Genomic DNA, 25021 nt, shown 5'->3' on the forward strand with positions numbered 1-25021 from the left:
GACTGGCTTTTCACATCTGGGCCGATATTCCATCCCCGACTCTGTCTAAATAGTCTGCACTGTGTGCTGTTGATACTGGCGTCTCGGTTATCTGCCGTTGTACTCCCACGGCCAATTGAACTCAAATTGAAGCTACAGTCTCCATGAATCAATATCTCATCCTTGACCAATCCATGCACATCCTCCCCTCTTTCACAAACACACTTGACTGATTCATCACGTTCTATTGAGATGTGCTTAGAAAAAAAAAAATCAAAGCATGAACGTGAAGTCTTTCTTGAATGGCTTTTGTTAATGGGGCCACCTGTGTGGGGTTTCAAGCCTACAGACAATCTATAAACATTCTGAATTTTGGTCAGCACGATAAAGGAGACAGCTAACTTAATTTTATTCTTCTGTTTTGGCTTTGGAAGATGGGTTTCTGAAGACCTCTAATTGAATGAAAAAGCCTATTGAGAAGAAAATAGCCAATAATATCTGTTTTTTCTAGGCACATTTGTGCAGTAGCATCTCTCAAATCACGTCTTGATGACAATTAGCCTGGAGTAGAATGACATGTAATAACTTTCAGGGGAGAAGCTGTTACAATTTCACAATCCAGCATGAGGCCGGTGATGCTTTACGTCAGAGTCAGAGCTGATGACACACACAACTTCTCTCTGTGTTTCTGCATGTCTGAACTCCACCTCTGAATTGTGGGAATAAATGCGCTCGTGCAAATTGTGGAAATAAAGAAATACAGCGTGACAGGGAGTGTGACAGGGAGAAGGGATGCCTGTGAGGATTTACAGCAGCATTAGCATGGACACGTGCACATGAGAAAGACAGGGGGGAGGTGAGTGTGAAAGTAAGGGGCGATATGTGTGTGGGCTTTTTCCATTAGAGGGAAGCAAACTTGAAATCACACGCCGATGAGTTCTCCGTATTTATTCATGTCTGTGTGGTTTGCCACAGGGATCTCCCCTCCCCCCTTTTCCTTTATCTCTTTGGATCGCATTCGTATCGTATCGATCAAGAGTGAGATCTCGCATTGTGAGTGGCAGCAGTTTGTGTAGTATATTCTTTGTCATTTGTTTGTGGAGCCATATAAAATGACCAAATAAGACTTTGACTACAAGTTTGACTACATTGTTACCGGCCTAAAAGCAGAGGTAAAAGCCAAACAAGTGAGCTTGTGACGGTAACTCTAAATGTAGTGTCCACTTCCCTGAATGAACCAGGAACATCTATGCATGTACGCCATGTAAACAAGCCTTTTGCAATTAACTTTTAAGTCCCTTTCTCCCTCCATTCTCACTCAAGAGTTTTTTCACGCCAACTTCCTGTCATAAAAAGGGTTGGACAGAACTGTGGTGACAAATAAATGTCTGACCCACTGATCCCTGAACAGAGAAAACAACTTGTTGTTGGTGTGCAGAAACTTGTTGTGCTGGAATTTATGATTGCGTCTTAGAGGGTGTACAAGTCTATGTTCAATGTCTTTGATGGAAGAGAGGTCTGTGTGTGTGTGTATGTGTGTGTGTGTGTGTGTGTGTGTCTGCATGTGTGTGCAGCATTTGGCTGTGATTTTGACGTGAAATGAGTGAGTTTGGCACAGATGTGAGCACACACACACCTGACAGAAAATTGTGTATGACTTCTAGGGACCTTGGCGTGGGAAATGGCACGTCTCCCCAGCTGTCGTCAGATAACAACAGAATGCTGGAAAACATGCCGGTGGTGCTCAACAACGCTGACACTGACAAGGTAAAATGAAACAAATGCACAAAAATGTTTGCTTTCATATGATCTATTTTACTCTAATTTATTTCAAGGGTGGAACAACTCACTTAGATCAATAACATGAAGATTCTTCGCCCTTTTTTCTGTTTGTGTACGTGTTTGCAAGTGTTCATTAGCAGGTTTGCTAAGTAAAACTCTAAAGCTCTATAATGCATGTGCATCCATGGCTGCCTTTGCCTGTCTGGCTCTTTAGCTTTGTACAATAATCCACAATATTGGCACTTTCCATGCTTTCAGAAATTGAGCATGCACATCTGTGTTGCGTCTTTGCTCATAGTAGTAAAACCTTTGCTTAAGATCCCATCACCTCGGCATTAGATCCTTCCGGGGGAAGGAAAGCTGGTGCAGCATTAAATCCAGCTTATGCCTTCCACACAGAAGGGTCTGGTCACAGGTCTGAGTGTCTATGACAGGGATAGTGTTGTAATCTGCACATGGTCTGCGTTATCCACCCACTTGTGACGTCGCTCGAGCCCCATCAATGGGACCGGATGGGGCAAAATGATTCCAGGAGGCATAATGAATGCGTGCAGCTGCTGATCCGTCTCTCTCCATCAAGTGTGGCCCCTGTTGAAATGATCCAGCCCCTCAGACCTGCAGAGAAGAGTGTGTTAATGTGCATGCTTGTGAGAATATTTGTGTGAGAGAGTGCTGGAAAGAAGGGGGGGCAGTATGGATGATGCATGCTTGATGGCGGTTAGAGAGGACATGTATGTATGATGTGGTAAGAGGCCATACATCTTTCCTGGTTGTGTGTGCTCATACTGAGGAAACCTATGTTTTGTGAGGAGGTGTGTTTGGGAAATAGAATCATTGTGTGTGTGTGTGCGTCATGCAGCAAGAAGTTCCCCTGCAGGTGTTTTGCTTGACACTGATAACTAACTTTAATGGCTCATTGCTCAGAGTTTAATTCGATAGACTCAAGTCAGACTCTACATTCATTTTATTTCAAAAAGCACAAGTTTCGTGTGATTAAATGCAAGGATTTCAAGTGACATGTCGATGGCCTGCAAATTAGTTCTCTCACTTTGGTGAAGGATTGTCCATGTGCCTCCAGCTTGAGCTTCTACTGCTGCATAATTTAAGGTTTAATAAGCCTGCTGCAAAGGAAAGGTGCCAGAAAGTTCTGTCAGATTCCAGCAGTTAGTGAGTTCTGGAGATACCACCTTTGATGGCCCATTGAAAGCAGGGAATATAAGAATATGTACCTTTTTTTTTTTCAAACACACAACGGCTTAATCATCACGAAATAACATGCAAGAAATTTACCACAAATGTACTTATATTAAAAAACATGACCTAACCACATACATATTAAACAAATCTAGCATCTCTCTCCATCCTTAGACCATCAGTCTCACTTTCTTCCTTTTCTCTTTTCCCATCTACCCCGAGTCTCGAGCTTGTCATCTCCATTTCCCATTAGAAGTTTTAATTGATGGGTGAATGAGGAACTTTTATTGCATAACTACATTTACCAGAAAGACTTTGGTCATTGCGCCCCATTATGAAATTATCTTCATCAGATTAGTTTCAATTATCTTAATATCTAGCTTGTGGCTGCTCCCCTCTGTTACAGCTACACCTTATTCTTGACATTGAGGCCTGGTGATTGATGCATAACAGGATTTACACATGCTGTAAGTGTATAGGTGGTCCAGCAACTTTCCTCAGCAATACGGGCTGCACAGGGAGGACTGGGCCATTTCTTTCATCTTAATTTAATCAGACAGTCTCATTGAGATTAAGATCTCTTTTCCAAGAGAGGCATGAGAACAAGAACACTCCCAAGAACACAACTGTCAAACAGAAACAATAAACAAGGAAATAATAAAAAGCAGTTACAAGAGTCAGAGAAACCTCAGACAACAACGCTTTACAGTCACCATGGGGGATGTTGGACTCTAGTTTGAAGGTAGTTGGAACCACTTCTGCCAACATTCCCGAACACTTAAGGGATATCTGAGGTTAAGTAGTTACTGCATCATGCATTGTAGTTACTAGATTTAAGTGAGAGATGTGAGCTACTTTGGAGGCTTCAACAGTAGAGCTTTATTAATGAATAACATGAGATGGCTATTTCTTTTGTACGAGTATGACATTTTTCATTTGTGATGAAGCGTAATGTACTATGACACACAGGAATGAGCTGCCGACATGTTGATGGGGGATTTCCATAGTCAAGGACAGACATTAAGGTTGACTCTACTGTCTGACTGTATTGTTTTAAGTTTGGAAACAGGCAGAAATCGCTTAGCCTAGTTTGATTTTTGAGATGAATGCTGAATGTTAATCTTGAAGGATAGTCTGCTGTCAAGCCAAATTCTTAATTACATGACTCAGCGAGAGTAATCTGAGTGCCATTTAAAGTTATAATGGCAAGAGAGTGACTAGTAGAGGTGGAAAATACCGTACTTTAAAACTAGTTTGTCATGAAGGAGTGGTGATTGGAAAGCATCAAAGGCAGATTGAAGAAGAGTCAGGGCCTGAGCTGGAATGGATCCTGGGGTGTATCAAACAGTATCATCATGACTGGACTTAACTTTGTGCATTAGCAAACAAAGAGACAAAAATCATTTGCCCTATTCTTTTGTTTTTTGTCCATCTATACAATAAATTTTCTGTTCCATTCATCACAAAACGGTGGTAGATTTAAACTTGAAATTCTTACAAATTTTTAAAATATTGGGTCCTTGATTGCAGAAAAAGGTGGATAAAACAAGGCAATTTTTTGTAGCCGGTGACCATCCAGCTAGATAGCTAATTAAGCAAATGGTAGCTCTGTGAGTTGGTTGAAAGGGTCAGGCTGTTTGGCTGATTTTTTCAGTTTAAATCCCAAATCCAATAAAGGGCAGAGCTGCTAACATCGGCATAAACTCTTGCCGCCAGAATCCAGGACCAGCCTCCTTTGGGGAAATCCTGCACAGTGGCTGCTGATCACTCTTCCAGTCCCACGCACTGCGCCTCAGCTTGTGAAGAAATCCAAAGCTTGGCTGTTTTTGAAATCACCCCCTGTTCGATATATACTGCACTACAGTCTGCCAGTTTATTTGAGTGTGGAAATCTATCCACTATATAGTTACACTACACTATAAAAATCACACAGTTGAATGAAAAAAGAAGCATCCATGCACAGTCATGCACATTCTTTCTCCTAGCAATCCCACAATGCAATGCTCCAGATTTTACAGATGTGAAAATTACCATTGAGCCACTCTACAACTGTTAGAGATGATGATGATGATTAGTAGCTACATGTGTGAAATATCTATTTATTATTATTATCAATTATTGAGCATCTACTATATAGGGAGTAGTGAATCAGTTAACAAGGGAGTGATTTCGGACAAAGACCTTGACAGACCTGCCATGCCCAACTGCACTGGCTAAGCTATGATTGGACAATCACCGTATGGGGGAGGGGTTTAGCAAATGGTCAATTCGACATTTGTGGCCAGTCACGTTTGGCATATATTGTCTCCCTTTGTCTCTCTTTATCCATGTATGTCTTGCTCAAATATTTAATCAGTGGTCATTAAATAGCTGACCTTTTTTTCAGGGGCAAAAGATGTTTGTCTTTTCCACAGTGATCGTGACATTTAAAATTTGCAGCAGCGCACATGTACAAATGAAGGAAAAAAGTAATCTGACATTTACAGGTTATTCATATAAACAGGCGTCTCTGAAACCTGCATGTGGCATTAACACAAAAGTGATTTTCTTAAATGTAAATGCCAAAGCTATGGCTTCCAGTCAGTGAGTGACAAGCATGATATTAGTTTTCAAATACACAACCGCTCTGCTTTTCATGTCAACAAGGCTTACAACTCTGCATCTGATTTCCTTTGCCTGTTCGACTGAAAGTCTCTTTACGGTACAATGATCTTCCTTCCTGTCCACAACCTCGGTGATAACAACGTGTCATATCGGAGCCACGCAGTGGGGGTTACTGCTGTTGGAGCATGAACACACAGGAACTAGGCTCTTTACTCTCAGTGTGTGCAAAATCAAATTCAATTCAGTCCTCCTCATTCCTCTCTGCCGTTGGAGAGGACACGAAATGACACTGAGGCTCAACTGGCGTGACACTGTTGGTATTCATCTTCCTGGCGAGCATGATGATTGTGTCACTGTTGTTCAGAAGCTGCTCCACTGTGCATTAACAATGCCGTGGTAGATAATGAAAGCGCTTCCAAGGTGTGTGATTGATTACTCTGATCTCAGGCAATCACTCGGTGCCATTCTCTAGCAGCGCTTACAGTTGGGTTTGGGGTTAAATTGCAGGCTTTCATCAGTCAATAGCTAGAGTATTGGAAAACCCAGTGAGACAAGAGTTAGCTTGCCATCAGCCTGCTGTTAAATGTTGATTGCCTTTATCCTGTAACGGGAAATAAAACAGAAATGGAAGAATGAGATAATGTAAGTGGCTCCTGTACGTAGGTACAGACTTAAGCACAATGACAATCTGATTTTCCTTGAGAAAAAGAGCTGGAAGGTTGCAGAAGTCCTCGTAAAGATGCTTCCAGATATTACTCACGTTATTCCCATCCTAAGTTTGCCAATCAATGTCCCATCGCGGTTCTCAAATCCAGCCCTGCACAGTGGGAGAGCTGCATCTCTTTTCAGTTTTCCTCACTATGGGTCATTAACAACTTGTCCACCTCGCACCAAAGGTGTCTCAGAGGTCAGAGCCTGTAAGCCAGACACAACAGTAATGACTCATGTCTAAATGTCTGTCTGCTCTTTCCAGCCTCCGGCCGAGGGCAGGGCATCGCCCACCAAGTCACTGCAGAACGGCAGCCCCTCCAAATGTCCCCGCTTCCTGAAGATCAAGAACTGGGAGACTGGCACGATCTACAATGACACACTCCACCACAGCTCCGGCAAGGTAAGGCATACAGATGTAAATCAGTCCAGTCATTGTGTGGATAAAGCATCCTCCTGCAGCATTTACATTTGTCGCTGAGGCAAGAGAAAGATTTTGATGTCATGATTCAAGTCTTGCTAGAATAAGTGGGGTTTCTATGCCAGTGGTGAATCTGCATGAAAGTTTTGAGGTGCTGTAGTCTCTTCTTGCCCTGACGCTCCTCACTAAATTGGAAGATTTAGTGATTATTAGATTATTGGAATTGGAAAATACGCGAGAAGACACAGGTAATATTACAGGAGAAACACACTCAAAAACATATCTGGTAACGCTTGTTGCGACATGTGTGACTACGGAACAGGACGAAATTATCTGGCACAGGAGTGGAGTAATGACAGGTTTAATGTGGAGTGATTGGTTTGTGGGAAATGAAGCCAGGTCAGGGAGAGTGAGTGCCAAAACGAGCCACGCCCTCTGCCACACACGCAACCTGCATGGGGAGAACAAAGAACAGAACAGGGAGGGGAAGCAAGAAAAACCAAAACCAAAACTAACACAGAAGGCAGACCACAACATTACTAAACTATGACAGCTGTAGGACTGGCAGAAGTCCTGTGTGACTGCCTTTGTTTGAAGTCACAGACATACAAAGCTTTCATGCTGTAGGTTAACTAACAAAGGTGACAGACATGATATCTGTGACTTCAGTGGTGCCTTCAAGGCACTGATAAATAGCAAGTACAATATATTGGTTGACTGGAAAAACATTTAGCCTGCAGACTTACTAACACATAATTTGCAAGTCAAGTAGATTGAAGAATAATGGCACAGCGTGGCATGCCTTTTCTCTGCTTCTCACTAACTATTCATACATTAGAGAGCTCTCGCCTGAAATGTTGGTGATTTAGCTCCTATTTAGCCAGAAAGCGGAGGGTTCAGTGAATCTGCGAACAGCTTATGAAACAATGAAATGACAGATTTCTGACATACCGGATGGGGACGGCTCACATGGTCACATGGCATTTTCAGGAAACTCAGAAATTAACCATGTGACTTTAGTAGATGTTTTTATGCAAATAGCCTGATGCGTTCATACATCTGTAGCATGAAATGCTCAACAAAACGCATCCATCCATTCATCCGTCCATCCCAGCGCCAGCTGCAGTCTTCACCGTTACAGAAGAGGAGCAGTGTTTCCTACGTTTAGCATGGTAAAATCAAAAAAGACGGTGGTAAAGTGGTATTTTGAGCTACATGCTAGCTTGCTCACAATGATGACGCTAACATGCTAAGAGTGAAACTATTTAATTACAAAGGGCACACGCCCAAAAGTTATGTTGGCATCTTGTTTACTGCTCCCCAAAACCTTGTAGGGCCAGTCCTGCATGCGGGCACAGTTCCCAGCATGAACGGACTTGTAGTTATTTCCTCTTTAAATACTTTTTCCACGTGACATGTGCCAAGGTGGGGGCCATGTTGGCGTTGATGACTTGTACTGTGCAAAATGAGAGATATAGTTCGCCGGCGGTTTTTACACAAACTAAACAAGACTTCTTTAATTTTGAGAGTCTTTTCCAAAAACTTTGTTTGAGGGTAAAATTTCAGAAAGCAAAGCAGCCATGCATTTTTTTCCCATTTTATCATGTAGCCAAAGTTTCTTCCTCTCGTTAGTAAGCCAGTCTAGCACAAGGTGAACCTCACTGTTTAAGCATTCACAGCCCAAAACACCGTGGCCATTCAAAAACAGCAAACAGCAGTCTAATTACTTCGGTGACTTATCGAACAGGCTGTGCATCCCAATGAATGGCCTGTAGTAGCATCTTCAGATTTATTATATATCACAGACACTGCTGTATTCGAGGATGATCCGTCTTTCTCGAAAAGGACAGCTGGCTGGCATGAATGCCCAGAGCGGTATGACGAGCGGACGTGCTGGAGCACAAGTGATTCCTTTGTTTTATTTTTAACACTCCCTGCTCTACTCATCCATTTCCCCCTATTACTCTGTCACCTCTTACTGTTCATGTTTTTTTCTGCCTCTTTTCTTTCTCTTTGTCGTACCCTCTTGTTGTCAATTATCTTTTTTTTGTTTGTAATTATCTCTTTATTTTTATCTTCAATTTCGTGAACACTTTCTCAGATTCTCACTCAATTTCCTTTCCCATTTTCCTTTGTTTTGACTGGCTGCGTTGGTGTGTTTGCTGTCCTGTTCAAACTCATTTTTTTCTGTTTTTGTCGAGGACTTGTTGGAAGGGACACGGGGGGAAGTTTATTTTGGACAGACTGCCAGTCGACGTCCGAGTATTTGGTCTGTGTGTGGTTCGGCCTAATGAGCCAATTTTAGAAGCAGGGTCATTGTCAAATTTCCTCTTAGACTGCATGCCTGCGCTATCGTTTCTGTCGCTCTTGCTCACTCACTCGATCTCTCTCTAAGCTGGTTGAAGACATTTAGGCAAACCAAAGTGACAGCTGACTTCAGCTCTAATCATATTAAACTGACCACACAAGGTTGCTCTCAGCTATGAGCAATTTTCTCTCTGCATCTGTCTGTTTTCTTATTTTCTGTCTTTCCTCCTCGCTCTTTCTGTCTTCCTGTCTCTGCTTAATGAAAAGATACCAATCCATGACTCACTGAGTTACTCATTCATTAACATGCGGGCCAGCCATGTGTGAGCGATATAATGAAAGAAATTGTAAAACAGTTATGATCCCTTGTATGCATTCAGAGTCTGGAACTTCCAATAACAAATAGCCTTACTTAAATAAAAATTGACCTTTTATTTGAACCAAATAGAACATTATGATATAATGGAGTTGGTAAATTTGAAAACCTTTCAGTGCCTATGAATGTGATCCACCAGTGGCTTGTTGGCCTTGCATATTGAAACACAGGCTTTTTCTAGTTCATTTTAGATCGAAACCTTTGGTCTTCTTATCCTGAGAAAAGGAGTGAAAGTGCATTGGGGAAATCTCTCTATCAGGGGTTAAAAGCAGCCCTCAATTTGATGTTTAATATGGTACAGCGCCAGCTGCAGTCTTCACCGTTACAGAAGAGGAGCAGTGTTTCCTACGTTTAGCATGGTAAAATCCAAAAAGATGGTGGTAAAGTGGTATTTTGAGCTACATGCTAACTTGCTCACAATGATGACGCTAACATGCTAAGAGTGAAACTATTTAATTACAAAGGGCACACGCCCAAAAGTTATGTTGGCATCTTGTGCCTATGAATGTGATCCACCAGTGGCTTCTTGGCCTTACATATTGAAATACAGGCTTTTTCTAGTTCATTTCAGATCGAAACCTTTGGTCTTCTTATCCTGAGAAAAAGAGTGAAAGTGCATTGGGGAAATCTCTATCGGGTTAAAAGCAGCCCTCAATTTGATGTTTAATATGGTTCTTAAGCAAGGATGTAGAAGGTAAATCTATTTTTACACAAGGCTGACACCCTGAAAATGTTAGCACCTTTTTTCATAGGGCAAAAGTGGTGGTCTGTTTCTGGTTCACAAAACACTTACAGCACAAAAAGAGACAAGAAAAGGTATGTGAAAATTGGACTGGAAAACTGTTTTCTTTTGAGTGATTCCATTTGCTTAAAGTATAATTCAAGCATTCAGGTCTGTTTCATATCAAGCAGAAGCAAGACTTACCCGGTTAATCCAAAATGAATAGAGCAAGAAGGTAATTTGATAGCTCTGCCTTTCGTAAATTAAGAGGATGCCATGCTTCTCTCATGATGCGTTCAATTACAACACAGAGGTGGATGCAGAAACAGTGTCTTGTGAGCGAACAGGAATCCTGAAGGGCACTGAAGTATGTGCCTGTCCACTAAAACCAATTAACACCTCTGTTCTGTGCACCAAGAAGCCATGGAAAACATGGTATCTTCTGTGAGTGTTATGCTTTGCTGGAAAGTACATTTTGTGGATATTTGCTTTACTAGTGAATTGCATCGTATGCCATACATCGTGATCACCTAGCTCTTCAGCTGCTTTTTGGCACTGAAGAAAAAATCAGCAGAATTCATCCCTGCAGACGCCTCCCTCATCTGTCGTGCTGCTTATCTTTTCAGATGCCAATCTGCACTGAAAACGTGTGCACTGGCTCTGTGATGATGCCCAACCTGCACGCCCGCAAACCAGATGAGGTCAGAAGCAAAGAAGAGCTTCTTCCTCTGGCCACTGACTTCATTGACCAGTACTACACCTCCATCAAAAGGTAAGCACAGCCTGAAGCACCTGCAAGAGTTACAAGTTAGACCTCAGTGGACAGAGCCAAAGAACAGCATATTATGGGCTGAGTAACATTGGGCTGCCCTGTGAAATAAAAATGTAAAGAAGATGGAGCAAGTATCAGCATCACTAGTATTATATTATTAGGGTATATGTTTAGCTACACATTTATGTAGTTAATGTTACTGAGTCAGGCTAATTAATGCATTTTAGCCAGTTAGCCTGGTGCACCATACTAGCTTGGACAGCTTTGGTACCGAATGGAATGGTAAAGAAACAAAATGCATACGATAATGATCAAGTATGATAGACCTTTTAAATTAAATAACACATTTAAGCACCCCTTTCCTCAATGCAGCCTCACTAGAATTAACCAGAAAAGAGAACGAAACTCAGACTTCAAACACAAATGTCCAGCAACGAATAAAAAGTGGACACCAAAGCAGGTGTAACAAGCAATTTTAAACTACATCAGTGAATTAGCCTGACTCTACATAAAAGGCAGACAACACAGACGCGTATAAGCACTTCAAAGTCCACAGCGGCCGCAGCCACAGACACACATATTAGAGCAAAAAGAGTTGCAAAGTTTTTGCACAACATGTAGTGCACAGACAAAGCTACGTTTCCTAGCAACGTTGACTTTCTCCTCTGGAACGACATCCGTAAGTGAGTTTATTGTTCACTTTGTGAGCCGTTTGCACAGCAAAGTCCGCCTCGATCTGCTCTCGGCTCAAGTTGTCACGAGCAGTCCACTCAATTGCTTATGTCCCACTGTGCTCCTGAAGTTTAAAGAATTTTGAGCTCTGTGTGCCAACTGTAACAGCAGAGAGACCGCACACACCTCGCTGCTATTAGAAGTTCCATTAGTGAACCCAAAGATCCACCATGAGCCGAACACACCAACCTGTTGGTCTCACAACATTATGCATGTGTTTGATTTGGGTCACTTCGCGTGCTTGCCAGGTGGTGCATTAAACCAGCGATTAATTAAGGTAAATGCAACCCTTTTTTTTTAAACCTATGCTGAGGTAAGCCTACAGTAATGCTAAGCTTAATCCATAGTGACGTTAGCCATTTAGCTCGATTGTTTATGTCCAAAAGCCTTCCTGAATAAATCAAAGAAGTCACTGACATTTAAAATGATTTCTTTTTTGACAGCATTTATTTCTTTGCCATTCAAGGGTAGACGGTTACTGTGGCTAACTCTTGTTCCAACCAGAAAATAGCTTTCTGTCTAAACTACATTCTTTTTAGGGCAGACATTTTTACTTTTCACCTAAAAGTCAGCAAGTAAATTGCTGACTTTTTCAGTCAGCAATGCCGGTGAGTCAGCATGCAGGTCCAATGCTTGGGCTCTGGCACCTGTCCAATTAGACAGGATTTAGCACTTATATGACACGACCATGACAGGCCCAGATTTGTTCATGAACTAGCCTACAAGGCATCCCATACAAAGTGGCATAATTCACATACACCACCTTATGTGTTGTGCTGTAGGTGTGTATGTACATGTTGTTATCATATTGTGCCCGTGGACCAGGTATGGCTCCAAGGCCCACGTGGACAGGCTGGAGGAGGTGACCAAGGAGATCGAAGCTTCAGGAACTTACCAGCTGAAAGACACTGAACTGATTTATGGAGCCAAGCACGCCTGGAGGAACGCTGCCCGATGTGTCGGGAGGATCCAGTGGTCCAAACTACAGGTAATATACAGCATGCCTCAAATCGTAGCAGGGGGCTGTTAATGTCTTTCATGCTGTTTCTGTGGATAGTTTCCAAGATGGATTCTGCATTCTATTTGCACTTTTGTATAATATAAAGAAGAGACAAGTTTTTTGCATTAGCGTGTCATTATGAAGTAAATGTTGATTGCACAACGTAATGGCTGCAGAATAACGACACCATCAGTGTTTAGACTGGTTCCCTACAAGCCTCACTTTCACAATGCAGTTGTGTCTGCCAGCGGTTACGATCTCCCAGCAAAATGAAGGCTCGGTTTATGGCAGAAAGTTCTATCAACCATAGTTAGTAGACTAATGCAGTCAGGCTGACTGAACTCTCTATCTGCTTTCATGTCTCCATTATAAACTAGATGAATGATTGAAATCAAGCTTTTTCTGCTAATGTTTTCTTCTCCTCCCCCCTCACTTTACTCCTTCTGTGAACTTTTTGGAGTGTTGGTGTTTTGCTGGGCTCCCCGTGCACGAACCTGGTTTTGAATGCTCATTTTTCACGTTTGTTTTGCAGGTTTTTGATGCTAGAGACTGCACAACGGCTCATGGAATGTACAACTACATCTGTAACCACATCAAGTACGCCACCAACAAAGGCAACCTTAGGTAACGCACACTGTCACACAAGTCTTGTTTCTTTTTGTTTGACTCAGCTCATGCTCGTCCGACCACACTTGTCCATCTGTCGCTCCATGTATCTCATCACCCCTCTCCCTCTCTGACTACCCCGACTTGACCCACTGTCCCATCTGTCAGTGTGTGCTCTGTCTCTTAACTCTGTCTCTGACACTATCTGCCGCCTGTCTCTCTGTCAGCGCCTCAGCACCTATCATTGGCCTGTCGGTGAGGTGGCGGACCTTGCTAACAAGCAGTCATTTGTCAGACCTGCGCAGCGCTCGCTCACTTGTTCTGCCAAGTCCTCATCACATGTGACACTTCATATTTACTTGTTGGATGATGGATAGCTTCTGACTCATTACTACGCTTAGCCCTGGCCTTTGGAAGGACAGCTCGTATACACATGTTGATAAGAGCCAGCACCACATCCTGGCTCCAGCTCTCCTAGTCTGGCTCGCTTTAGCATAAATAAATACAAACAAATAAACAAACATATAGTCCTATTGCAACATGTTTCAGTAGTTTTGGAATGGCTTTGCTCATCCAAAATCAGCTGATTCTTAGAGATGGTCATACAGTGATGCAAAAAAAAGATGAGACAGTTTTAAAGTTAAAGTTAAAGATTTCATGGTAAAAATACAGTGCAGTAAGTATTTGTTGCAACTGAGAGTTTATTATGTGAAGAAATGTCAAATGTTATGTTTTCATTTAAATAGATAGTGAATGTTGTAAGTTGTTGAATAAAATAATATCACACTACTGCTTTCTGTTGAGGCACCTTTTGATAAAAGGTTCATAAGTTGTAACGCTCCATCCTCGCTTGTGAACGACTGAGCCTTTCCAGGATGCTCCTTTTATAACCAATCATGATACCTTCACCTGTTTACCCGTGGAATGATCCAAACAGGTGTTTTGAGGGCATTTCACAACTTTCCCAGTGTCCTGTTGCCCCTGTCCCAACTCGTTTGAAACATCAAATTCACAATAAGCAGATATTTCCAAAAATCAATGAAGTTGATGTTAATGTTTTATACAGCATCCACATTTTTCTGAAATCTGAGTTGTATCATCAGTCCAAAATATTAGATTCTATGAATTAAGATGGTTCATTTAACGGTGTGCTGTAACTGCTTCACCTGTATCCGGAAAAAATATTACATTAGGACTTGCCTAGTACAATTTTTTTCACTTCTTTTTGGATATTGATGACCTAAACCATCACTTAATACATCATATGTTGATGTATTAAGAGAAACGGAAATGAAGTCTGAGCGTACATAAAAAGGAAACTGGTTTCACCATTTACACCAGTTTCCGAAGCCAAGCTGAGAGACTGTTTCCTGCAGATGTAGACTGCGAGAACAACTGGCCCAGATTCACACCAGCTGCTCTCCCTCCTCAGCGACTTACCACCGGCTTAGCAGTATTAACACTTTTGCCGGGTTGTGGCATTAAAACACCACTGGGCTGTAGAACAGACCAAAGGTAACTAAGCCCAGGCCCCACTATGAACCTTTTCACATAACATAATTAAAAATGCCTTTGGGCACAGATTACATGTGCAACACAAACCATCCGTTAACAATCTTGTTGATTATTGTACTTAAATATTCATATACACCATTTAATCCTTCACTTCATGAACAGTAAGTGCAGAGATCATGATCGTGATTTAAGATATTACTGTGGCAGGAATCAGGAATCTGATTACTTACTCGAAATCCTCTTTCGAGATTATAACTTCATATGCAAATGTTGTAAACATGTATACACATTATTGACATCTTTTTCTGTTTGTTTGTTTTGTTGCAGGTCGGCCATCACCATATTCCCTCAGAAGACAGATGGCAAACATGACTATCGAGTGTGGAACACTCAGCTGATTCGTTATGCGGGCTACAAGCAGCCTGATGGAAAGATCCTGGGAGACCCTGCTAATGTTGAATTTACCGAGGTACACAAGATGAACTGTATTTTTAAGTCAGTCAGGTGAAGCTGGAAAAAATCACTTTGGCAGAAACACTGTATTTGTTGCTTTTGGTCACTAGATCTGCATGCAGCTGGGATGGAAAGCTCCAAAGGGCCGCTTTGACGTCCTGCCCCTCCTTCTGCAAGCCAACGGAAATGACCCCGAGCTGTTTGAGATCCCCGAAGACCTCATCCTGGAGGTGCCCATCACGCACCCAAAGTAAGTTGTGCCTCCCCGCTTGAGCATGCATAAAATATACAGAATCGAGCAAAGCAGGAACAGAGGGGGCTGCACAAAAAGACATCCACCCACTCACACATCTCTTAACAACACTTCTTAAACAATGGAGTACTTTCATGCCAAGGAGTCTGATTGGGTTATCGTCACATTCCAACTGTGCTGAATATTCCCAGAAAGCACGGCTAGCCATATTTTATCTGTTGCCATGCCAGCTTTTGTGGTAACCATGGGGCTTGTTAGGGAGGTTTCAAGCTTTTGCCTGTGTTTATTCTTATGTTTTTACTTTTATGAAAACTTTTCTTACGTTGGTAGCTACTGTGCAAAAGCCACAAATGCCCTTGAGAGCTTAGGCATTAAGCTGCTGTATCTAAAAACCAGTAATCACAGTAAAGAATTGGGCATTGCCACGACACTAGTTTTTACATAGCCAGACGCAGACAGAGCTATCATGCTACAGAGAGCATTTCAGAATCCCTTGACACACTGATCTCCCTGCCAGAACCCCCCCCCCCCAAAAAGAATTGGCATGTCTTGCTCCATACCCTGCACCAACTGGCCCTCAGCTCTGGCAGCAACTTGGCACAGGCACACGACCACCAACAGCGTCGCATCATCATTACACGAGATTACACCCAGCTCTGCAAATAATGCACTGAAAGCAATGTTATCAATCCCCATAGAGGGTGCGAGGAGACAGTGGTGGGAGGCAGAGTGAGGTCCTGTCTGCTCTGTCCAAAAGTGTTTTCTTTGTGTTAATGTTGCTTTTGGCTGCGCTCCTTTTTAATGATATGTGTCGCATGGATAAATGTCTGTGCTCAACAAGACAGCCACAAATTATAACAGCTGCAGCTCCCACCAGTCATCCCCCTGCTTGCACCACACAGGTACGAGTGGTTCAAGGACCTGGAACTGAAGTGGTACGGCCTCCCGGCAGTCTCCAACATGCTGCTGGAGGTCGGCGGCTTGGAGTTCACTGGCTGCCCCTTCAGCGGCTGGTACATGGGCACAGAGATTGGCGTGAGGGACTTCTGCGACAGCTCACGCTACAACATTCTGGAGGTAGTGCGTCGTGCCAAAATACAGTGATGCTCCATTGGAGGAATCAGAGGCACAGATTGACTGAAGCTTTGTGCAGAGAGGAGCATGTGTTGTGTCACCAAATGACCCAATCAGAATGCTGTTCTTCTTCTAATTGTACGCAGTGAGGAGAAAGCTGATTAACAGCATGTGACAAGAATAAAGCCTCCTTGCGCTTGATCAGAAACTCTCAATGTAAAATATGCCATTTTCATTCAAATATTAAATATGAAGACGTCTTCACATTAATGATTCACTCTCACAGATGAAACTGTTTTGAAAGTTTCATAGCTAGTACATAAGTAACCTTAACCGATAAATTGTTCGATTACATTCCCGAGTTGTCATTTTGCTGTTTTACATGAAGCTTTTATGTTGAATTTTCTTTCTTTATTGTGTAGGACGTTGCTAACAGGATGGCCTTAGACACCAGGAAGACTTCCTCCCTTTGGAAAGACCAGGCACTGGTGGAGATCAACATTGCTGTTCTCTACAGCTTCCAGGTAGTTTCCCATTTCAAGTAATACCTCACCAAAAACAGGTGTTTCATGCAGAAAAAGTACCATCAACATTTATAAAAACACCTCACCTCTGTCCATTTGTGTTCCAAACATGCCTATTTTTGCCAATATATGAGTAAATATGTTTGTCTCTAATGCAGTTTGCTATTTGTGTTTGTCACCCATGAGTCAAATCCAATGTAAGCAGGAGTAAGCTTTTCAGTGCAGTATCACTTTAAATGTAATTGAAAAATCACTGAAGCATCGGAGAAAATACATCAATGAGTTCATTGTTTGTGTCCCTTGTTTGCAGTCTTGCAAAGTGACCATAGTAGACCATCACTCAGCCACGGAGTCCTTCATGAAGCACATGGAGAATGAGTACCGGGTGCGAGGCGGCTGTCCTGGAGACTGGGTGTGGATTGTGCCCCCCATGTCAGGAAGCATCACACCGGTTTTCCACCAAGAAATGCTCAACTACCGCCTCACCCCTTCCTTTGAGTACCAGGTGAGGGAGGAGGCGAGGCAGTTAATGTGTTGATGGTGTTGTGTTTTTGGCAGAGAGCACTGCACACTTTAGAAACTGGTTGGCTGTTAAGCTATATAAAGGAAGTCATTAAGGTAAATTAAAGTTGGAAATCATTAGCTTGGGTACAAGTAAAACAGGCACCTTAAAGGAAAGTGTGTGCAATATTGTGAATTGCATCACTTTAATAGCAAGTCACTCCTAGAACAATAGCACAGATGATATCTCATTATGTTTGAACCTTAAACAAAGGCAACCTCTGAACTCTCATTTATTTTTCCATATGCAAAAGCTTGATCCCTGGCATACCCACGTGTGGAAAGGAGTCAATGGGACGCCCACAAAGAAGAGAGCCATCGGATTCAAGAAGCTTGCCAAGTGAGTGTGCAGTCACGCAGAAATATCAGAGGAAAACCATGCTTGGTTTTGTAAAATTGAGTGATTTGATTTCCTTCTCTTCCTCAGAAATGTCAAAGATAATATACTGTAGAGTGTGTGTGTGATAATCTAAGGCAGAACAAGTAATCACTTGCCTGACACAAGCTAGACACAAGGGAAGGAAGCTGGAGTACTCAGCAGTGAAACTCATCCAATCAACCCCTCAGGGACTAATCAAAGCTTTGTCAGTGTTTTGTTAATGTATGCATGCACTTGTGCACGCGTGTGTTCTGCTATTAATATAATTGCCTCAAGGACATGACAAGCTAGGTAATCACAATTGTCATCCATACGCTACCTTGACATTATGCGTGCTGCCTGCTGCAGTGAACCTCAGTTTGTTACTCGCCTCAGTGACAAATGTTCTATCAGACGCATCGACATGTGGGAGTCGTCTGGTCATGGCAGCGGGTTAAAGGTTGCAAACTGTGTCACTGGTCCTTTATTGAATGATTCAGTTCCTCGTCCTGGGTGTTTCTGTGCATCTCAGTCTCACTGTCCCTCTCTCTTTGACCTCTGCAGGGCTGTGAAGTTTTCAGCCAAGCTCATGGGCCAGGCCATGGCCAAGAGGGTGAAAGCCACCATACTGTTCGCCACGGAGACGGGCAAATCGCAAGATTATGCCAAAACTCTCTGTGAAATCTTCAAGCACGCGTTTGACGCAAAGGTACGTTTGCTCCTGCCTTGCATCATCTTATCTGAGAGTTATCCCGTCATTGTGCGGAGGGTCTAATTGAAAAAGGAGGAATTCAAAGAAATCATTCCTGTAACCCCCCCCCACCACCACCACCACCACCACCTCCCTCTCGCTCACTGGCTGATGAAGCCAAGCAGATGCCTGCTGAGTACAGGCGACGAGAGGGTAGAAGAAAAAAGTGTGTCTTTTGTCACATTTTTTTCTTCTCTCATGCAGTAAAGTGCCGCGGGTCGGAGGCAAGATTTAACCACTGAAGCGTTGAACAGTGCGGTACTTTAAGACAAGATCCTCAAGCACCCCTGGCTGTGCAAAGCTGTTTAGAAAAAGAGGGAGAAGGAGAGGGAAAGAAAAAAATGCAAAACATGCTGCTCTCGATCATACACTGTGTGCTTCTCCTCCAGGTCATATCTTATTTTCCCTTCCTATTTTCCCTGTGTGATCAATCATTCAAGAGGAGATGCGCGCACGCAAGTGTGCGGATGTGTGTGTCACCGAGAGTGGGTGTCTGTAGATGGATCACAGGGCAGACGCGGACGCCCGGGGCAGATCTGCGTTGTTGTCGGGCTAAAGCCTGTTTTCTCTTCACGCCGCTGGTTGTGTGTCTTTGTGGGCGCGTGAGTGTATGTGTGTGTGAAATCCAAGTGTGTTCCGTGGCAGGCAAACACCATCGTGTGGAGTGGTGTGCATCATGGACGCTCGCTGTGCGGCAGCAGCATATTATCATCTCGTTAGAGGCGAGGACAGAGTAGTCATTACAGCCTCCTCCTCTGCCAGCGGCTGTGTGTTCAGCCTTAATTTGCGCGCTCGAGTCATCCGCTGTGTGGACTGTGCGTCTTGGAGAAGGCCACACCACGCGAGCGAAGGCTAAGATCCCCGCAGCATGATGCTCTTTTTTGTCACGTCTGCAGGTCACTTCAATGGACGAATATGATGTGGTGGACCTGGAGCATGAGACGCTGGTGCTGGTGGTGACCAGCACGTTCGGTAACGGAGATCCACCTGAAAATGGAGAGGTAAGTCTGGTATATAACAACTCTGGTTAACTAACACTAACACAGGACAGATGCACAGATTATAAAAGCCCCTCTTTGGTTATTGTAGAAATTTGGAGCTGCCTTAATGGAGATGCGCCACCCAACGTCCAACACAGAAGACAGGAAGTGAGTTGAGTCCCTCAGCCTGCCTGTGTTTGTATCTGTCTGAGCCAGTTTCCGTCTTCTTCCTCCTGCATGAGTTATACGTCTCATCTTTCCTCTTTCGCCTCCTGTTCAGGAGCTACAAGGTCCGTTTCAACAGCGTGTCCTCCTATTCTGACACTCGCAAGTCCTCCAGCGACGAGCCAGAAGCCAAGATTAACTTCGAGAGCACGGGACCTCTTGCCAACGTCAGGTAAACAAAACCCAACCAGTTCAAAAACAATCGGAAAAGTGGAAGGGCAAACGAGCGCAGACCTCCACCAAGGCCAATTGTCCACTCTTCAATGAAATGCAAGTCTGCAAAAGCAATCAATATATATGTGTGGATATCTTTTCAAAAGTATTAGAATTTCACATTTGGGTGTGAGTAAGAGTATAATTATAATGTGTATTAATGTGTACATATAATGTGTTTCCATGGCAAAACCATTGTTATAATTGTGATGATACCATCTCGCCCATATAAACACTGCCCCTGAGTACTCCGTAACACTTACTTTCTCTACGGTAACTACTGAACTTCACTACCAGCAACTGGATTTTAAGATGTATGGCATTTAGTCCATCAGGGCAAATGGCCCTGATGGACTAAATGCCATACATCCTTGGCCCACGCTGCACCATTCTGCCAAGTTTCAAGAAACATGCTCCTGTTGTTCTTTCCAAAAACCCACAGACCAACAAACAAACCAACCAAAACGAAAAAATTGAGGTAATAACACTGTGTGGTTACTCTGTACCCTAACCGGTGAAAAGCTACCTTAACGTCTAAAAAAACATTAACTTTTCTAATAATCCCAGTTTTAACCAAGACATATGATCATTTTTTGAGTCTGCAAATCCCAAAATCAGTCACACAGTTTCATTTCAGTATTGACGATTGGATAATGAAGAATATTGATTCATTGAACGTAGAGGGACAGCACGAAAAATGATCATTTGGCTATATGCAATCAAATGTAACTCACTCGAGCTCTCGCTCTACTTTTCTGTGCTAACAAGCGGTTGCAGTAATGTTGTAATGTTTCTTCTTCATGTAAATGAGATTGTGTTGAAAAATAGAACAGCAGTTATCGACAAAACAAGCCTTATTTCAACAGTTACACATGGAGGGAACATGATGAAGTAAAGTAGCAATTTTAGAACTACATTCACTAACCATAATTACCATCACTGATTGAGTAATTAAGTAAAAGATACAAGAACCATAAACATTTCCTGCTCAACTTTCATGATGATGATCTGATGCACAGGAGTTGAAGCAGTTTTTATAACACGCTGGCATCACGCTCAACGACAAACTCTTCACATTTACATTTCACGTGGTCAGTCGCATTTGCATCTTGTCAGACTTTTCGGGGGAAGACAAATCTTATTGCAGTGGACAGTTTGCTGACCTGTCAAAGGAGAGGAGACCACAGAAATCTGGCTCCGACTTGAACCTGATGTGGGTTGACTGCTTCACAGCGAAGCAGCGGAAGGAAGACCTGTCCGCTCTCAGAGAAGTGATCTATTTCCTGTTTACATCTATCTAAAACCAGACAGCGCAAGTATTGGTAAATACGTCAGCTGTTTTGGTGCTTTTCGAGAGGGAAGAAAGGGCAAGTTTCTAACGTGGGCTTCGTGGTGGTGGTGGTTTGGGAGCGTCTATGTTTGTGTTTTGTTTTTTCATGCTACCTGCCTCTCTATCTCTTTCTTCATGTGTATGTGCGTCTCTGTTTAGGTTCTCAGTGTTTGGCCTTGGCTCCAGGGCCTACCCACACTTCTGCGCCTTTGCCCACGCTGTGGACACGCTGTTTGAAGAGCTGGGGGGGGAGCGCATCCTACGCATGGGAGAAGGAGATGAGCTGTGTGGCCAGGAGGAGTCATTCAGAACCTGGGCCAAGAAGGTTTTTAAGGTCGGTTTTACGGCCTAAGACCCTTTGGTCTTGGTTAAGTTGATTTTGTCTGTCACTGTGGTGTGGTGTTCTTGGACCGGGCGCACCTTGCACACCATTTTTGGCTTCGGTTCATGATTGGCATGCTGGTTTTAATGTTAATATGGTCCCCTGTTTTTTGTGAAACCGTTGCAACATGAATAAAAACAGTATGCTCGCTCACTCCTGAAGCATGCTGAAGGTGTTTTGCCACACATAACCTTGAGCTGTTGAAGGCAGTCCTACTTAGAGTGCAAGAGATCATGTTCCAAATCCTTTGTCATTCCTGCGTAGGTGTGAGGGGAAGCTTTGAATAATGGTGGTGTTCTCTCCTCTGAATCTGCCGTTACATGTCAAGGCTGCCTGTGACGTGTTCTGTGTCGGCGATGATGTGAACATCGAGAAGGCCAACGACTCCTTGATCAGCAACGACCGCAGCTGGAAGAAGAGCAAGTTCCGCCTGACGTACACAGCCGAGGCCCCGGCCCTCACAGAAGGTGAATAACAACCCAATGGGACGCGCGCAACAAACTGTCGGTGGCGTCTCGATATTAAAGGCTAACAAGCACCGCAGCGAAAACTGAGCGTGATATATCTGCGGAGGGATGGTGATGCTATTGAGACCACCGACTCATCCATTATGCATGAGATTTGTGGCTTTGTTCTGGAATGAAAAATGATAATGCGATAGTATTTTAACACATTTTTCCCTTGAGATCTTGAGTTCAGGTGTCCAAACTATTGGACCAGGTCTGAAATAGACCAGTGACTCTGCTTGCTAATTTGCATAAATTAATATAGCACTCTAATTGAGATAAAGCTTGCGCTAATATTGCACACTGACACTGGGCAGTATGCAGTATCAGTAAACAATGACTGGTGTGATAGCAACATTAAATTTACAGCAAATATTAAAAAGGAATCCAACAATGTCATCTCTGGATTTTGATACTTTTAATATATGACTTAATTAGTCACACCTAGCTTAAAACATGCAACTAATACAACAGTTTTGCAAAATATCCAACCATCATGAGGTTGTAATGTTGTTATAATGTAAGAAAATGTTAATGAGAGGTGTTGATTCAGCTCCATGTTTTGGTGCTGTTGAGCTGTATTACATTGCAGGCTGTGTCTGTTCAGCCAACCCTTAGTGACAAATAATGGGTGGACAAAATGATAGAAACACCTGTCAGAAATCAAATAAGCAAATGTTCCAAAATGCTCAACTTTAATAAAAGTAGATTAGGTATATATAACGTATTATTTTAGATCAGTCCCCAAGTAAAGTTGATGTTGAATATGTGATTTTTTTTTCTGTCTGCCAACAGCTTTGTACAATATTCACAAGAAGAAGGTTTATGGAGCGAAGATGCTTGAATCTCAAAACTTACAAACTTCCAAATCCAAGTAAGTATGCACTGAGACATGAAACACTTTTTAGTCACATATATGCCCGTTTTGCACAACAGTGTTTTATTGATATAATGCACTCTTCTGCTGTTTAACTCATTCACTCGGTTTGCTGAGGTGTGTGAACTAAACTCCTTCCCTAAATCTCTGATATCTTTTCCAGTCGCTCCACCATATTCGTGCGGCTCCACACAAACAACCATGACAGATTGAGCTACCAGCCCGGAGACCATCTGGGCATCTTCCCTGGCAACCACGAGGACCTGGTGACCGCTCTCATAGATAAACTGGAGGATGCTCCACCTGTCAATCAAATTGTCAAAGTGGAGTTCCTGGAGGAGAGAAACACTGCTCTGGGTGGGTGATGCTATTAGCGACGTCACGCCACTTTACGAATACCGTGGGCGTTCAATTAGACGGGTGACATGAATAAGAAGCAGCCTCTCAGTCACACTTTAGCGAGCTATCTGTGCCCAGAAATCTTTCAGTGGAGCTACGTGTTGGCAGACAGTTGTGGTAAAACTGGGCGACTTTAAGTTCCCATTAATCAAAATTGGTGTTTAAGTGTTCTCATTGCATATGTCTTCTGCTATACGTCAACTATACACAGTGTTGAAAAGGTTACATAGGCTACAGATTGCTAGTTACCCTGTTAGAATGTAACAAGTAATTTAAGTATTTTGATTACTTCTCAACAAAGTTAGGTAGCTTATTACCTTTGATTACTTTTTTTTTTACTGTACACTAATGTTAGAGCCAGTTTCTGATTTCATAAGGTAAACATTGTTAACTATGATACTGCCATGCGATACTGCCCAGTGAATGTAGCCCTTACCGTAAAGACGGCTCCTTGTAAGCCATCCCACCCTTGATGGTGTTGCATTCCTGCATTGTGAGAAGATGCAAAGCAACAGAATGACGTTGTTCTACATATAAGCTGTTTACTGAAAATTTTAAATATTTAGATGTAATGCCTTTGTAATCACCAACAAACTGTAATTCGATTTTAAACAATTGGTAAGATTACATGTAACTAGTTGCTAACTATACACCAATATCTGGCCCGACAATCGCAAAAAAAAAAATGCGTTTTGTAGGTATAAATGGGATTTTAGAGTTTCTCATTTTCTGGAAAACAACAAAAGATGTCAATGACTCATCCTGCACCCAGGGACATACATTAATTTCAGTCCAATTAAATGCCTTTGAAATGATTATGACACTCATAGATGTATAAAGAGAAGGATGTTGTCAGAGTAGAGTATGTTTATTAGGCAGGCCTCGTGGATTACTGTACAAAAACACAGCTTTATTACTTTATGCACTACTAATTTTGGTGGACTGGATCATATTTTATGGAGAAAATATTTTGTCCTGTCGTTGCCCTCCCTCAACTCTCCAAGCTCTACTTGTTGCTGCTTTCAAATGTACTGCTTGGCATGTCTCAAAAGAGATGAAGAAATTACCAGACAGAGAGAGAGAGCGTTAGCTTTCTGGTAACGTGACAAATGTCAAGTCCAATACCTAGTCTCCTCTTATCTCTGTTTTGGTCTCAACCAACTCCTGCAAAAAATATCTAGCTTTTTAGCAGTAAATGCTGAACTCCATTACAAACTTAACTAATAATTAACTTCATTAACTTTCTGCTGTCCCTGGAAACAGGGTTGATAAGAAAGCAAAGCAAAAAGAGGCTGAAAGAGAGGCTGCATAGAATTGAGGAGAGTGGCAGCGTTGGGTCATCTGTGGGTTTATTGACATTATTATGTTAGCCATAGTCATTTGATCGACTATTGATATAAATTAACGCAGCTTGAACC

The 25021-nt window shown here is 42.6% G+C and overlaps 1 protein-coding gene across 2 annotated transcripts in view; it reads left to right on the top strand.

Annotated features, from left to right (window-relative positions):
* nos1 (nitric oxide synthase 1 (neuronal)) overlaps positions 1-25021 on the top strand; it is a 39800-nt gene that overhangs the window by 4898 nt on the left and 9881 nt on the right. The window contains exons 3-22 of one of the 2 annotated variants that reach the window (XM_041936257.1): positions 1644-1746; positions 6533-6670; positions 10719-10864; positions 12422-12584; positions 13129-13220; positions 15045-15186; positions 15281-15420; positions 16326-16500; positions 16920-17021; positions 17332-17526; positions 17837-17922; positions 18505-18649; positions 19588-19692; positions 19781-19839; positions 19952-20068; positions 20552-20587; positions 21599-21773; positions 22150-22288; positions 23123-23201; positions 23368-23561. In XM_041936257.1, the coding sequence (XP_041792191.1) occupies positions 1644-1746; positions 6533-6670; positions 10719-10864; positions 12422-12584; positions 13129-13220; positions 15045-15186; positions 15281-15420; positions 16326-16500; positions 16920-17021; positions 17332-17526; positions 17837-17922; positions 18505-18649; positions 19588-19692; positions 19781-19839; positions 19952-20068; positions 20552-20587; positions 21599-21773; positions 22150-22288; positions 23123-23201; positions 23368-23561 (2531 nt within the window). The remainder of the gene's footprint in view (positions 1-1643; positions 1747-6532; positions 6671-10718; positions 10865-12421; positions 12585-13128; positions 13221-15044; positions 15187-15280; positions 15421-16325; positions 16501-16919; positions 17022-17331; positions 17527-17836; positions 17923-18504; positions 18650-19587; positions 19693-19780; positions 19840-19951; positions 20069-20551; positions 20588-21598; positions 21774-22149; positions 22289-23122; positions 23202-23367; positions 23562-25021) is intronic. The other variant, XM_041936258.1, reaches the window with a different exon arrangement.

Source organism: Chelmon rostratus, chromosome 5 (genome assembly GCF_017976325.1).
Source record: "Chelmon rostratus isolate fCheRos1 chromosome 5, fCheRos1.pri, whole genome shotgun sequence".
Classification (NCBI taxonomy): domain Eukaryota; kingdom Metazoa; phylum Chordata; class Actinopteri; order Chaetodontiformes; family Chaetodontidae; genus Chelmon; species Chelmon rostratus.